At 37.2% G+C, this 15252-nt stretch overlaps 1 protein-coding gene across 1 annotated transcript in view; it reads left to right on the forward strand.

Moving 5' to 3' along the window:
* The window catches only part of IL1RAPL1 (interleukin 1 receptor accessory protein like 1), a 1490530-nt gene extending 1479894 nt beyond the window's left edge, over nucleotides 1-10636 (forward strand). The window contains exons 10-11 of the mRNA XM_045995419.1: nucleotides 9300-9470; nucleotides 9918-10636. Coding sequence (XP_045851375.1) covers nucleotides 9300-9470; nucleotides 9918-10636 — 890 coding nt within the window. The remainder of the gene's footprint in view (nucleotides 1-9299; nucleotides 9471-9917) is intronic.
* Nucleotides 10637-15252: the final 4616 nt, after the last annotated feature.

Below are 15252 nucleotides of genomic sequence, written 5' to 3' on the forward strand. Positions count from 1 at the left end.
ACTCCTGTATTGGGTGCACATCTATGTACAGTTGTTATATCCACTTGATGAATTGACCCCTTTATCACGAATAATATGGAGTAAGCTTCTTTGTCCCTTGTAACCAATTTTCACTGCAAATCTATTGTATGTGATATAAATATAGCCACTCCTATTTTCTTTTAGTTGCCACCTGCAGGAATATCTTTTTCCATTCTTTCACTTTCAGCCTATGTGTGTCTTTAAAGATAAAGTGAATCTCTCGTAAGCAGCATATTGTCAAATCTTATTTTTTGATCTCGTCAGCCACTCTTTGTTGGTTGGAGAATTTAGTTCATTTGTGTTTAAAGAGATTATTGAGGGGGCACCTGGGTGGCTCCATCATTAAGTGTCTGCCTTCTGCTCAGGTCATGATCCCATTGTCGTGGGATGGAGCCCCCATGCCGCTCCCCTGGGAAGCCTGCTTCTCCCACTTCTCCCTCTCCCACTCGCCCTGCTTGTGTTCCCTCTCTCACTGTGTTTCTCCCTCTCAAATAAATAAACAAAATCTTAAAAAAGAAAAGTAATTATTGATAGGTAAGTACTTATTATTGTCACTTCGTTTGTTATTTTCTGTTTTTTTTTGGGGGGGGTTTTGTTTTTCCTTTTTCCCCTTCTTCCTCTCTTGTTGTCCTCCTTTGTGATTTTTCTTTAACTTGTACACTTTAATTCCTTTTTCTTTAACCTCTGTGTATTTATTACAGGTTTCTTCTTTGTGGATACCATGAGGTTTACAGGAAACATCTAATAGATAGACTATTTTAAGTTGATGAAACTTACCTTCAATTGCATAAAGAACTCTACACTTTTACTTTCCTCCTCCCACAATTTATGCAATTGTCATAATTTACATATTTTATATTGTGCATCCATTAAGAAATTATTGTAGCTGTAGTTATTATTTTTAATTTTAATTTATTCCAGTGTAGTTAACACAGTGTTATATTAGTTTCAGGTATACAGTATCCTGGTTCAACAATTCTGTACATCACTCAGTGCTCATCATAAGTGTATTCTTTAATCGCTATCACCTAGTTCACCCATTCCCCCCACTCACCATCCCTCTGGTAACCATCAACTTGTTCTCTATAGTTAAGAGCCTATTTCTTGGTTTGTCTCTCCTCTCTCTCTTTTCTTTTCCCTTTGTTCATTTGTTTTGTTTCTTAAGTTACACATATGAGAGTATTTGTCTTTCTCTGACGAACTTATTTCACTTAACATTATATTCTCTAGCTCCATCCATGTGTTGCAAATTCTTTTTTATGGCTAAATGATATAGTCCGTTATATATACATACCATGTTTTCTTTATCCATTCATCTATTGATGGACACTTGAGCTGCTTTTGTAATTTCATTATTGTAAATAATGCTGTAGTAAATGTAGAGGTGCATATATCCTTTAAAATTAGTGTTTCTGTATTCTTTGGGTAAATACCCAGTAGTGCAATTACTGGATCATAGGGTAGTTCTATCTATACATTTTTTAGGAACCTCTGTACTGTTTTCCACAATGGCTGCAGCATTTCACATTCCTACCAACAGTGCACAAGGGTTCCTTTTTCTCCACTTCTTCCCCAACACTTGTTTCTTGTGTTGTTGATTTAAGGCATTCTGATAGGCATGAGGTGATATCTCATCATGTTTTTGATTTGCATTTCCTTGTTGATGAGCAATGTTGTACATCTTGTCATGTGCTGATGGCCATAAGTATGTCAGAGAAATGTCTGTTCCCGTCTTCTGCTCGTATTTTAGTTGGATTACTTGTTTTGGGGGGTGTTGAGCTGTATAAGTTCTTTATGTATTTTGTATACCAACCCTCTACTGGATATGTCATTTGTAAATATCTTCTTGCACTCACTATAGTTTGTCTTTTAGTTTTATTGCTGGTTTTCAATCAATAGATTGTAGGTTGTCTTTTCATTTTATTAATTGTTTTCTCTGCCGTGCAGAAGCCATTTATTTTAATGCCCCAATATTTTTGCTTTTATTTCCCTTGCCTCAGGAGCCCTATGTAGAAGAGTGTTGCTATAGCTTATATCAGTCAAATTCCTGCATGTTCTCTCTAACCAGGATTTTTATGGTTTCAGATCTCACATTTAGGTCTTTAATCCATTTTGAGCTTATTGTTATGTATGGCGTAAGAAAGTTATCCCATTTCGTTCTTTTGCATGTAGCTGTCCAGTTTTTCCAGCACCATTTGTTGAAAAGATTGTCTTTTTCCCATTGCACATTCTTGCCTCTTTTGTCAAAGATTGATTGACTATATAATGGGTTTGTTTCTAGGCTTTTTATCCTGTTCATTGATCTATGTGTCTATTTTTGTATAAGTACCATAGTGTTTTGATTACTACAGCTTCGTAGTATAACTTAAAATCTGGAATTGTGATATCTCCAGCTTCTTTTTCTTTTTCTTTTTCAAGATTCTTTTGGATATTTGGCAGCATTTTGTGGTTCCATTTGAGTTTTAGGATAATTTTTCTATTGCATTTCTAGACACCAGTAATGAAGCAACAGAAAGAGAAATTAAGAAAGCAGTCCCACTTACTACTACATCAAAGATACTAAAATACTTAGGAATAAACTTAACCAAGGAAGTGAAAGACTTTTACTCTGAAAACGATAAAAGATTGATGAAAGAAGTTAAAAACAACACACACAAATAGAAAGACATTCTATGCTCATGGGCTGAAAGAACAAATATTGATAAAATGTCCACATTATCCAATGCAATCTATAGAATTAATGTAATCCCCACAAAATACCAATAGTTAGGTGTGCGTGGGTGACTTAGTGGTTTAAAGCCTCTGCTTTCGGTTCAGGTCATGATCCCAGGATCCTGGCATGGAGCCCCACATCCAGCCCCACATAGAGCCCTGCCTTGGGCTCTCTGCTCAGCAGGGAGCCTGCTTCCACCTCTCTCTCTGCCTGCCTCTCCACCTACTTGTGATCTCTGTCTGTCAAATAAATAAATAAAATCTTTTAAAAAAAATACCAATTGTTATTATCACAGAACTAGCAAAAATAATTGTAGTTATTCTTAGTATTATTTTTGTGAACTTTTATACTAGAGATAGAAGTATTAGGGTATTCTGAATTTGATGATATATTTACCTTTACCATTGAGTTTTATATTTTTATGTTTTCATGTTTTTATTTAATGTCCTTTCATTTCAACTTGATAATTTTCCTTTAACATCTTTTTCTTTCCTTTTTTTTCTGCTTTAGCATTTCTTGTAAGGAAGATCTAGTGGTGATAAACTCCCTTAGCTTTTGTTTGTCTGGGAATGAGTTAATTTCTCCTTAATTTTGAAGGACTTCTTTTCTGAATATAGTAGTCTTATATTCTTGGTTGACATTTTTTTTCATCACTGTGAATGTTTTATCCCATTCCCTCTTGGCCTGCAAGATTTCTATAGTTGAGTTCCTATAGTTTGTTTAAGATAATTATTTTGAGTTCTCTGTCAAACAAATTGTAGATCTCCATTTCTTTGGGGTTGGTTACTGGAACTTCATTAGTTTCCTTTGGCATTATAATGTTTGCCCGATTCTTCATGATATATGTACCTTTGCATTGTCTGTACATTTGAAGGAACAAACACCTCTTTTAGTCTTTATAGAATGATTTCAGCAGGTAAAATACTTTTGTCTGTTCCCAATGGGATTACGTAGAGAGTTGCAGTCATTCTGCGTTTGAGCCAGTTGTACAGCTATTTCTGGGTCTATAGTGAGGTTCATGCTCGGCAGGCTTGTTACCAAGGGCTCATATGGGCAAGGATCTCCTCTGGTACCTGGGTCTATGGACCTACCTCTAGTACCTGCTCAGTAGGATAGTGCCTGTATAATTGTACATTTCAGGGTCCACAGTTGGATCTTTAGTCAGTGGGCTTTCACCAGGTATGTGGACAGATATGGCTCCAACCAGGTCCCTGGGAGAGCATCTGTCTGGTCACTGTGTGGGACCCTGGGTAGGCAGAGGGGATTTAGACACAGATGTCTTATTTTTGGCCATTTTGCTGACATCATTCCCATTTTTCATTTTTTGTTGAACATTGCAATCACAATCACTTGAAAGTCATGGGAAGAGTAAATAAATGGCTATGTTCGAATTTGTGCAAACTATTGCAAAGAGCATGTACACCAGCTGTTTTCTATCTCTTCAGTGAACAGAATTATATTTGAGGGTTTAAAGTACAGAAAATAAAATTTAAAGAATAAAGTTTAGAATAAGAAATATACTCTTGTACTACCCTGTTATGATTAACCACCTTTAAGCTATTTATAAACTTAAGTTGAACTGAAAGGATCACAGACTTATTCTTTAAAAACCTTAGCATAGTTCTGTTTTTTCTATGGTTATAAAAATGTCAATTTTTCAGAGTTTCTCCAGTCATATAAAACTCAGACATTAAGATATTAAGTCAATATATGTTCTTATAAATATTAAACCAATATAAGTACTTACAGATATTAAACAAAATTAAAGAGATGTTACCCAAGATTCATATTTATCTGGTAATTGAGAAAATAGAAGAAAACTTGGATATATGATCTTTGGGTCGAAGAACATTGCTGAATTTAGTGTGGTATCTGGCATGATGTTTGCAGTCTGATAGCTTTTAAATCAGGAGTTTCCTTCTGGTAGTAGATAAATGCCTAGCCCATTACTGCTCTGACATAGACCCTGGGGAAAGAGAGGAATTAGATATCAATCAAGTGTTCCATTGATTTGAGGCTGCTGCCGCAGATGCTCACAAGGGGCTTTTGAGCCACATTTACTACCAAGATAATCTGCATGTGAGCAACTTCTTTTTATCGAAGAGATATCAGCTTAACTACTACTATAAATTTGTCCAGATGATATAAAAACTGACTGAGGCCTTAGCACCAATTCCTGAGGTTCATTTAAGCTTAATATAGTTAATGTGTACATTACTCTAGGCAAGAATCTACTTCCTTTTTGGTGAAAGTGTGGATTTTCAGCTTTCTTGTTTAGAGTACATCCCCTGTAAGTATCAGCACCACTTATCATGGATCTGACACAGCAGTGATTAGTTTTGTCATTCTCTGGCCAATTAACCAGCAGCTGCAGGCAGTTCTTTGATGCCCTTGAGCCCTCGGGATGCCTATACCCTGTCCTAGAGCAGAGTTTCTCGAAGTGTAGTCCCCTGAACAAGCAGTAGCTTCACCCGAGACTTTGCTATAGATGCAAATTGTTGGAGCTCACAGGTGGTGCAGTTGGTTAAGTGTCTGACTCTGGATTTCGGCTCAGGTCATGATCTTGGGGTCATGATATCAAGCCTAGGTAGGGCTTCGTGCTCAGCTCAGAGTCTGCTTAAGAATCTCTCTCCCCTCCCTCTGCCTCTCCTGCTCAGGTAGGTACACACACACACACACACACACACTCTCTCTCTCTCAAATAAACAAATCTTGTAAAAATGCAAATTCAAAAACTTACTCTAGAACTATTGAATGGAACACTATGGAGGTAGGGCTCAGCAATCTATATTTCAGCAATCCCTCCAAATTGGTGTCATTCATGCTCAAATCTGAAACCACTTTTTCAAAGGAGTTTATAAGGTCTCTAAGGTCTTCCCTTGAGTCATAGTGAGAAACTATAGTTCAAGACTCTTCCAAAGGAAACTTGATAAACACTGACCTCATAGATTCTAGTAATTCCTTGAGGAGTCCAGGCAGCATGGAGTGTGTATCTCCAAAGCCATTTCTCCTAGAAAATAATCCCAGGTCTTGAGAAAATCCCCACACTGTCTGTAAAATGTAAGTCATGTGATATGCAAATGAAAGATTATCCATTTATTTAATCAACAAATCTGTTTGATCATCTACTAAGCTCTGGTGAGATATCTGAGTCAAGAATATTGTAGTCAAATAAAAAATATAAGATGTGAGCACAATAATACCATACGTGGGAAAAGAGATTATGTCCAAGTCAAAGATATCAGATTCAAAATCAAAAGAAATCAATGAAACAGATCTACCTGCTGGCTCTTTGACAATGAGTAAACATCATTATTTTCCAGGATACCATAAAATAATCAGTGGTGAGATTTGGAAAGATAAATTTTACAGCTCTATGTGGAATGGGCCAGAAGGAGAAAGAAACAGAGAGGAAGACCTACTAAAATAGACTTATAACAGCTAAGAAATGAGTAGGGCCTGACCCAGGATGGAAGTAGAATCCAAAGGACTTTTACCAGTGAATGCCTGTGAGATTATCAGTAATTAAAAAGGATAAGTGGAACATATATTTGACATTTGGAGACTAAAGAAGTGAAATTATAGTGCTATTAAAGTGGAATAAAAGGTGAAGAACAGAGCTCGAGATGGAAAGCTTGTTATGGTGTGAGAATGTTGAAAATGAGGTGCACGCTGAGCATCCAAATTAAGGGGCCCAGGTTACAGGTAAAAGAGGGATATGGTTGGTAGTTCATAAGAAGGAAGACAGGACTGCACATCTAAATTAGGGGGTTGGCTATGTAGAAGTGATTATTAATGTCATGTGAGAAGAGGAGATTTTTTTAAAATATTTTATTTATTTGACAGAGAGAAATCACAACTAGGCAGAGAGGCAGGCAGAGAGAGAGGAGGAAGCAGGCTCCCCATGGAGCAGAGAGCCTGATGTGGGGCTCGATCCCAGGACCTGGGATCATGACCTAAGTCGAAGGCAGAGGCTTTAACCCACTGAGCCACCCAGGCGCCCCAGAAGAGGAGATTTTTAAGGGAAAGTGGGCTGAGAGAAAAATGAAGCAGGCACAGAAAACATCTTGAGAAATAAAGCATTTGAGCTGAAGAGAGACATGCGTGAAAGAGGCAGAGGAACAGACAGTGTCATTAAGCAAAGGTGGTATCAGGCTGAAACTTATCAGTATCAGTAGGTCAGTTGTTTGCATCTCTTCTGAGTCATATGTGCTCTGTTCTTATTGGTGTTCATATTGATCTCTTTTCAAATATTTTAAGCTTAGAGAAGACAGAGGACTAAAAATGAGGATCTAGTTATTACACTTCCCAGATCTGGGCAAACTTCAGCATGTTATAGTACTGTGTAGCAAACTGGGAGAAAACAACTTCCAAGAAAGAAAATAGTATATGCATGAAATTATTCTAAATCCACTCTGTTTTAAGGAGTCCTCCCTTTGGCCCATGACCCCTGTAATAGTCGTAGCAACATGTTTGTCCCCTAGAAATAAACTGTTGACTTGTCTACATCTCCTACTAGATTGGTAGCTACTGATGGGTATTGTAAAGGAAGTCTTATATCTCAGATATAACATGTGGGAATATCTAATGAATGGACACTTTAATTAAATATTAACTGGTCTTACATCCTAGCTTTATTATGTACTATTTTCTATGATTTCTTACTCAACTAAAGTGTTTACATCAACAAAATTGTACCACTATAGATTGCTGGCATATGTGTATGACCTGCTGTAGCAAATGCAATTATCGTTTCTGGTGAAAATTGAATTTTAAATATAAAATAAAATATTTTATTAATAAAATATTTTATTTATAAAATAGCTTTTTATCTATAAAAAGCTATTTCCTGGTTGAAGAATAAGGAATATACCAAATATCAGAGTATGGCATGTTTGGGATGATTCCTATTTTTCTAAACCTTTTTTTTAATCTGAAACCTGTTTTAAAAAAAAATCTACTATACCTAAAGGTTTTCTTTCAGATAGCCTATAGCAGAGTTGTTAGTTAGTTTGTTTGTTTCTTTTTTTTTTTTAGATCTGAGTTTGAATTCTTTCCATTTTTTTGTTTCCTCTTTTTTTAGTTGTTGGTTTATTGTATACCTATGTTAACTTCAGATAGAGTTAACAGTTTTCTGAGTTTGCCCTAACAAGTTTTAACTATAGAATAACTTGTAGAGGGCTGGGGACTATCAGACTACTAAAATGAACACACCTATATGGATCTCTGATAGTGAACTCTAGTGTCCCCAGGTCAAAGGGAGTGCCCCAAAGCCACCCAGAGCAAAAATTAAGGACATCCCTCTATTTTTGATGTTTTATAACTCCAAAGTTTTAAATGTTCTGTGCCAAATACAAAGCTCATTTTGTTCTGAAATTTAGGGATGTTTCAGTTCGACTTGATCTGATAATCAAGTAATACACTGACAATCATCCGGGAAGTACAAAAGAGGGCTAAGGATTGATATTTAGTAAACTCTGTATATTGGTAGAATTTAGATTTGAGGTGAATTATGAATCCTGATATGACATTCTGAAAAGGCAATGGATGAATGAGAGACTATCCAGAGGATACATGATTTATTTTCATTAGAAACAACAAATAGGAAATTTGGGATGTTTAATGTTAAAAAAAAATTAAGGTCAAGATAATGCATGATAGCAGTCATCAAATATTTGAAGAGTTTCCATGTAAAAAGAGGAAAGAAGATGGAAAGAAACAGATTTTAGAACAAAGTTTCATTCATTTTGTAATGTTTTATTCTCATGGTCAAACTGATAAACATGATAAAAAAATATTGGCAGTATTTTACATGTGAGATAAAGGGAGATCAACAAAACAATATGGTTTTCTAAAATAATTCAGTGGAATAATATTCTAAGTCCCAAAATCCAAGAACTGGTTCCCAGTAGATAAGTAATTATTCCATGCTTGATTTTATTTTCTCCCCTGCAGAGTCTGGTGATAGGTATTAAGGAGGGCACGTATTGCATGGAGCACTGGCTGCTGTACATAAACAGTGAATCTTGGAACACTGCATCAAAAACTAATGATGTATTTTATGATGACTAACATAACACAATAAAAAAGAAATTAAAAAATCAGTACAGTGCCCACAATCAAAATACCATTCCCCTGTGGTCAGGCCAGGTGCAGTTTCTTTCTTTTTTCAACAAAGTAAAATAGCCAAGGACAGGATTAGTTGAATGTACAGTTACTTAGAGTAAGAGCATACTATGGAACCAAGTGCCTTTTATGAGCAGTCAAGCTTCTCCATGACCGATACATCAAAAATATTAAAAGTTAACATTCCATTGCTCTTTTTGTTGATTTTCTTACTGCTGTCTTTACAACAACAAAACCAACAAATAAAAATACCTCCAAATGAATTCCAGAATATTTGACATCATTGAATTCTTATTGAAAATTTGTAGAAGCTTCTTTCTTTGGTCTCCCCAAAGTAGGGCATTTAGAGTTGTTTTTTAAAAGAGTTGAATGTTTTCATGTCCTAATGTTTTCTTTGGAGAGCAGTGACTTCAGCTTTACTCTGTAATCTTTTTGACAGACAATAAAGATTATGATGCATACTTATCATACACCAAAGTGGATCCTGACCAGTGGAATCAAGAGACTGGGGAAGAAGAACGCTTTGCTCTTGAAATCCTACCTGACATGCTTGAAAAACATTATGGATATAAGTTGTTCATACCAGATAGAGATTTAATCCCAACTGGAAGTAAGTTAATGTTTTCATTTGAGAGTGTGCATACTCTTTTTGTCTGTCTGTGTGTCATCATTATTTTCAGGCAGAATTTTAACTTGTGGTTCTCTACATCAAAAATGGTATCAGTTTCTCAAAAAAGAAATGTCATTATGTGTTCCTATGAAACTTAATTACTGATGCCCCTGAGAAGCTAGTTCCACTATTCTGTAAAGCACCTCCTTTTATGAGTCTTGACATTTGAAAAAACAAATGGGAGATTTGTACCTAGGAAAGGTATTTCTGACGCCGAGAAAAGCAAAGCCCATACTCTATTCGGTGCGGTCATTGGCTGTTTTCATCTTCTGAGGTATGACCTAGCAAGCAACAATTCTCACGTAATGTGTGAAAGAGAAGCTGCTGGGGCTTTCTGGAGCAGATGTTTGATCCGGTCATTCTGATAAGCTCTCTTCTCTTTTATAGCATACATTGAAGATGTGGCAAGGTGTGTAGATCAAAGCAAGAGGCTGATTATTGTCATGACCCCAAATTACGTAGTCAGAAGGGGCTGGAGCATCTTTGAACTGGAGACCAGACTTCGAAACATGCTCGTCACTGGAGAAATTAAAGTGATACTCATTGAATGCAGTGAACTCCGAGGCATTATGAACTACCAGGAGGTGGAAGCCCTCAAGCACACCATCAAGCTCCTGACGGTTATTAAATGGCATGGACCAAAATGCAACAAGTTGAACTCTAAGTTCTGGAAACGTTTACAGTACGAAATGCCTTTTAAGAGGATAGAACCCATTACGCACGAGCAGGCTTTAGATGTTAGTGAGCAGGGGCCTTTTGGGGAGCTGCAGACTGTCTCGGCCATCTCCATGGCCGCGGCCACCTCCACAGCTCTAGCCACTGCCCATCCAGACCTCCGTTCCACCTTTCACAACACGTACCATTCACAAATGCGTCAGAAACACTACTACCGAAGCTATGAGTATGACGTACCTCCTACCGGCACCCTGCCTCTTACCTCCATAGGAAATCAGCATACCTATTGTAACATCCCTATGACACTCATCAACGGGCAGCGGCCACAGACAAAATCGAGCAGGGAGCAGAATCCAGATGAGGCCCACACAAACAGTGCCATCCTGCCGCTGTTGCCAAGGGAGACCAGTATATCCAGTGTGATCTGGTGACAGAAAAAGCAAGGGACATCCCGTCCCTGGGAGCTTGAGCGGAGTGTGCAGCCCAGTGCCTGGAACTAAATCCTCGACTGCTGCTGTTAAAAACATGCATTACAATCTCTAGAACACGAGGAAAAACAGGGTCTTGTACATATGTTTTTGGCAATTTCTTTGTAGCATCAGTGTCTTCCTGTTTTACCATGTCTCTTACCATTACATTTTTTGACTTTGTTTTATATGTCATTGGAATTTGTAAATTTACATTTTTTTAAAGAAGAGACTTATGTATAGATAGAAAACCCTTTTTTGCTTCATTAGTTTAGTTTTAGAATGGGTTTTATTTTCTTTTCTTGATTTTGTTTTGCTTTTAACATTTCCTTGGGGTGCTTGGACAAATCTATCCGATGGGACAAGGAGCACCGGATCCTCTCTTGGGTTCTGCCTAGGATCAGCAGGGCCACGTGGGCCTTCAGAGAGCAGTGCCACGAATGCCAGCATTGCCATTTGGGAGGAAAAAAAAAGATGAGAAGAACACTGGTTCGTAGGAGGGCCCCGTCAATCAGAGCCCTGAATCTCTTCCTTGTCCCACCTCATTCCCCACCTCTACCCTTCTAATGGCGGCATGATGTGTAAACTCTGAGGAGGGGTGGGGGCGGGTCTAACTGTCTTAACATTTAATTCACTGCTCGTCAGAATACACTCCAGACCCAGAAGTGTGCTAGTCACGTGACAGTGACCACTACAGTGTGCTAAGAAGAGAAGATCGAGGGCCTGAAAATGGGGGAGAGAGTGTTGTTTCTGTTTTTAAATGAGTTGATGTACCCTTATATAAATATATATATATATATATAAAAACACACACACAACAAAACAAAAGAAACAAAAAACAAAAACAAAAAAAAAAACACAAAAAAAAAACCACAAAAAAAATCAAGCCCTATATTTGATCACTTCCTGGAAAGGCATGAATGTGTTTGTGGCTGTTTTTGTTTAATATTCTACTTCCTCTTTTCCCTCTATAATTTTTCTGCAAATGAGATTATGTGCAAATGCCAGGCAGTTTAATTCAAAAGGGTGAATCAACACAAGTCTAAATGAAATTTATATTGAAGGCTTCCAAACCAAAGGGAAGGACAGGATGTGTCATCCAATATGTTTTGTCACCTTGTATTATACGAAATGTTATTTTCTAAAGAGTCAGAACAAATCTGTGAAACTTACTATGGGATCCCCTTGTATTTAAATGTCAATTCACCGTATTTCATTTTCAACGCTACATTCAGAATCAAGTGTTTGGTTTCAGTTTGTGAACATAAGCAACACTTAGTAATATCGAAGTGTTTATATAAGAACTCAGGAGGTCAAACATATGAGTACCAACAGAAATCACTATTTTCAAAATAAACATTATTTACACAAAATAGTTTTTAAATTAGATGAGAAAGTGTTTAAAATAATTTAACTGTATAAATAATTCGTTTTATTTTAACTGTGTAATTCTATCTTTCAGAAACAGAAAGCTGATGCTCCCAGGAAATTCAACCCTTACCATTTAGCTTTATGTTTGAAATCAATGGCATAAGCAGCTAATACATATTCATGTTGAAGATGATGCAAAATCAGTCATCAAGGAACTTGCAGAGGGTGGAATTGTTAAAGGGAAATATTACCTACGTAGCTTTTAGTTAAAAAGAAATCAATGTGATGAAAACACTGATATAGAACTTATACATTCCTGTAGTGATTCCTTGTAGGAACTTCCATGCCAGTCATTGCCTGTGGGCTCGTGTCGTGACTATTGTATGTTCAGTTTATTCCTACCACCATATAATGAGAAAACAATTCTACAGTTTGGGTCACAATACTAAACGTGTGAGTTGGCCAAACACACACAAAAGTGTAAACTTCAAAATGAGTTCATTTGGGAGGGTAAGATTGAACTGCAAATGTACCGAGATGAGCATAAGAACTTTGCAACGACGCGAAGGTCTCAGTATTTGTGTGACAAGGTAAAGGAGCCTTGGGATGTGCAGTGATTTTTATTTGCTTAAAAAATGTTTATTTCCCTGGCAAGTCACCCAGGGTCCTTCTCTACAATCTGTTCTTTATTCCCATGCTCCCCCAGGACCTGTGTCACATTTTCACAAACCAGAACTGAAGCTGCAAGGACACATAAACTTTGTCAGCTTTGCACATTGGGTTATTTTCAGAATCTAAGAAGGCTGTTGTTTACTTTGTACTATGGACACCTGTCAGGGACTGGTGGCAGCGAAACTCACTGGACTGGATTCCAGACTCCCCCAGTGCTCAGAAAACTATAAACATGGCAATGGCCTGGTTTATTTCTTTGGTGTTTTTTTTTTAAATTTATTTTTTTTTAAGTGCACGACGGAAGTGTGTAGAGGAAGTAATCAGACCACAGTCATACTTTAGGCATCCGTAGGTGTTAATTTAGCTGCATTGGGAGTACATTTTTTGTTCTATTTTTAGTGTAGATTTAAGCACTTTGAATAGCATGATTCAGGGATTGATGGGTAATATTTGATATTCTCACAACTTAAGGAACTTTTTTTTTCCTCTAATGCTTTGTCATATTTTTTAAAAAAGAAAATAAATGGAGAAGAAGCTATCTATGGCTTTAGAAACATTCCTCCCAAGCATTCCTCTATCAGCTCCATGTGAGAACAAATGAAGGCAACTGTCATGTGGTCACGTGCTCTATGTTTAATAAAAGTTATGTTAGAACTCACAATTAAAAAAAAATGTATTTTCCCTAGTGCTTAGGTTTCATCCTTCTCTTTTTTTGGGTGGGGGCAGTCGGGGATGAGACTATTGTAGCTGTAGAAACACAGTTGGAAGTGGGACTGTGTTAGCCAGGCTGAGGGAGAGAATGGGCTTCTGGACTGGGACACATGTGATGTTTGGTATTGCCTGTTGTTTATAATTCACTGCTCGGGCTCTGAGTGACGCGTTATGGATTCAAAGTCCATCTGGTTCTTTAATGTAACCACTCCTTGCTGCCTATGAGCGTCCTATCCTGTATACTGGTGCTCAAATCCTTGACTATTTAATTTGTAATTCACTGCTTAGGTTTCCTATAAGCGGAGAAGAAATTTGTATCTCAGGCAGCCAGGGGTTTTAAGTTTAGATCAATTCTGTGAAATAAATCTCAAACACAATGAGTTAAGAGACCTGAAACTACTATATTTCCATAGCTGAACACCTGATTGTTCAAGCCTTCAACCATTTTGTTTTTATTACTTTCTTCATAATCTGTGTATTTGAACCCTATCGGCTTAATCTTAATATCTAGACACTGGCTTCTTCCTTATTTCATTACTACTTAGCATTTTGTAACAAGAGCAAATATTAACTCAGAGCCAACCCCTGAACTCCAAGTGAGTTTTGTTTATCCTAGAATAGTCATTAACTTTGACAGATACCATTTATGTAAATTAAGATCACCATTTCTAGGAAAACATGAATTCATACATTTGTAAATTACGCTCTGGTACTGGAATGATACCCTAGTTCTTCTTTTTCCAAGAAGAATTTTTTTTTTATCTTGTGTTTCATTTCTTTCTCTTCTCTATTTAGCTTAAGTATGTCGTTGGTCTCAGAAGAAAGCTTAGTGAGATTCAAAAGGAGACTGTCGGTGTGCAAAGTGACATGAATGAAAGGAATAAGAGAATGCACAGGCACAGAAGAGGAGAATCCCTTACTGTCTCTGATCTGAATGTGCTTGGTCATTATTCCCCGCATTGTCATAGTTGATCAAGAGAGATGGAATATTACTAAATGTGTCAGAAATCCTACCTACGGGCACATATTCCCCATCACTGAACACATTCTTTCACATTATAGACAGTTATTACTAAGAGCTGATGTTGCAACTGACTTCCCTAAGAGGAGGAGCTTGTCAGTGGAAGCAGAGCTATTCCTTGCCTTCTCCTGAACCCTTCCCGCTTGACTGTTCTGAACAAAGAAAGCAGTTAACAGTCAAATTTTGATTATCCTGAACAATGGAACTTGGGTTCAAGGACACTTTGAATCTATGAAAAGGACTGAAGGAAATAATGAAGTCCTCGAAATTCCAGACTAAATTGTGAATGTGTGCCAAACTGTATTTTCCTGGATGTGAGTCTCAAAGACATCCATCACCTGAAAAGCTATAGATGTTTGGATTTAGGTCATATTCTCAGAAGCTGACAGTTACATAAAGCGCATATCTTGTCAGCATTGTCAGGCCTATGATTCCTTACCCGAGATTCATGAAAATTCAGGGAATGATTATCATCTTTTAACAAGCAGAGGCAATTCCTCTTCCGACGTGACCGGACTTTGTGGGTTTATAGTGAGGGAAAATTTGGTATGATGGCAAGTCATTGAGGCCCAGAAAAATGAGAATCAAGTCTTATTACTCTGCTAGTTCACTCATTTCTTAGTTGACTCAAAAGATAGTTTTGGAAGAGTGTGAAGTCTGACTTGGCATGATGCCTCACTTCATGAAACTTCTTTATGATCTTTATGATTTGGGTTTAATCATGCTTCCCACCACAAAACTAAAGAAATAGTCCAGTACAGGAGTAAAAGAAACACTTGACATGTTTTTCCCGCGAGACTTCATT

The sequence above is a fragment of the Meles meles genome, chromosome X (assembly GCF_922984935.1).
Source record: "Meles meles chromosome X, mMelMel3.1 paternal haplotype, whole genome shotgun sequence".
NCBI lineage: Eukaryota > Metazoa > Chordata > Mammalia > Carnivora > Mustelidae > Meles > Meles meles.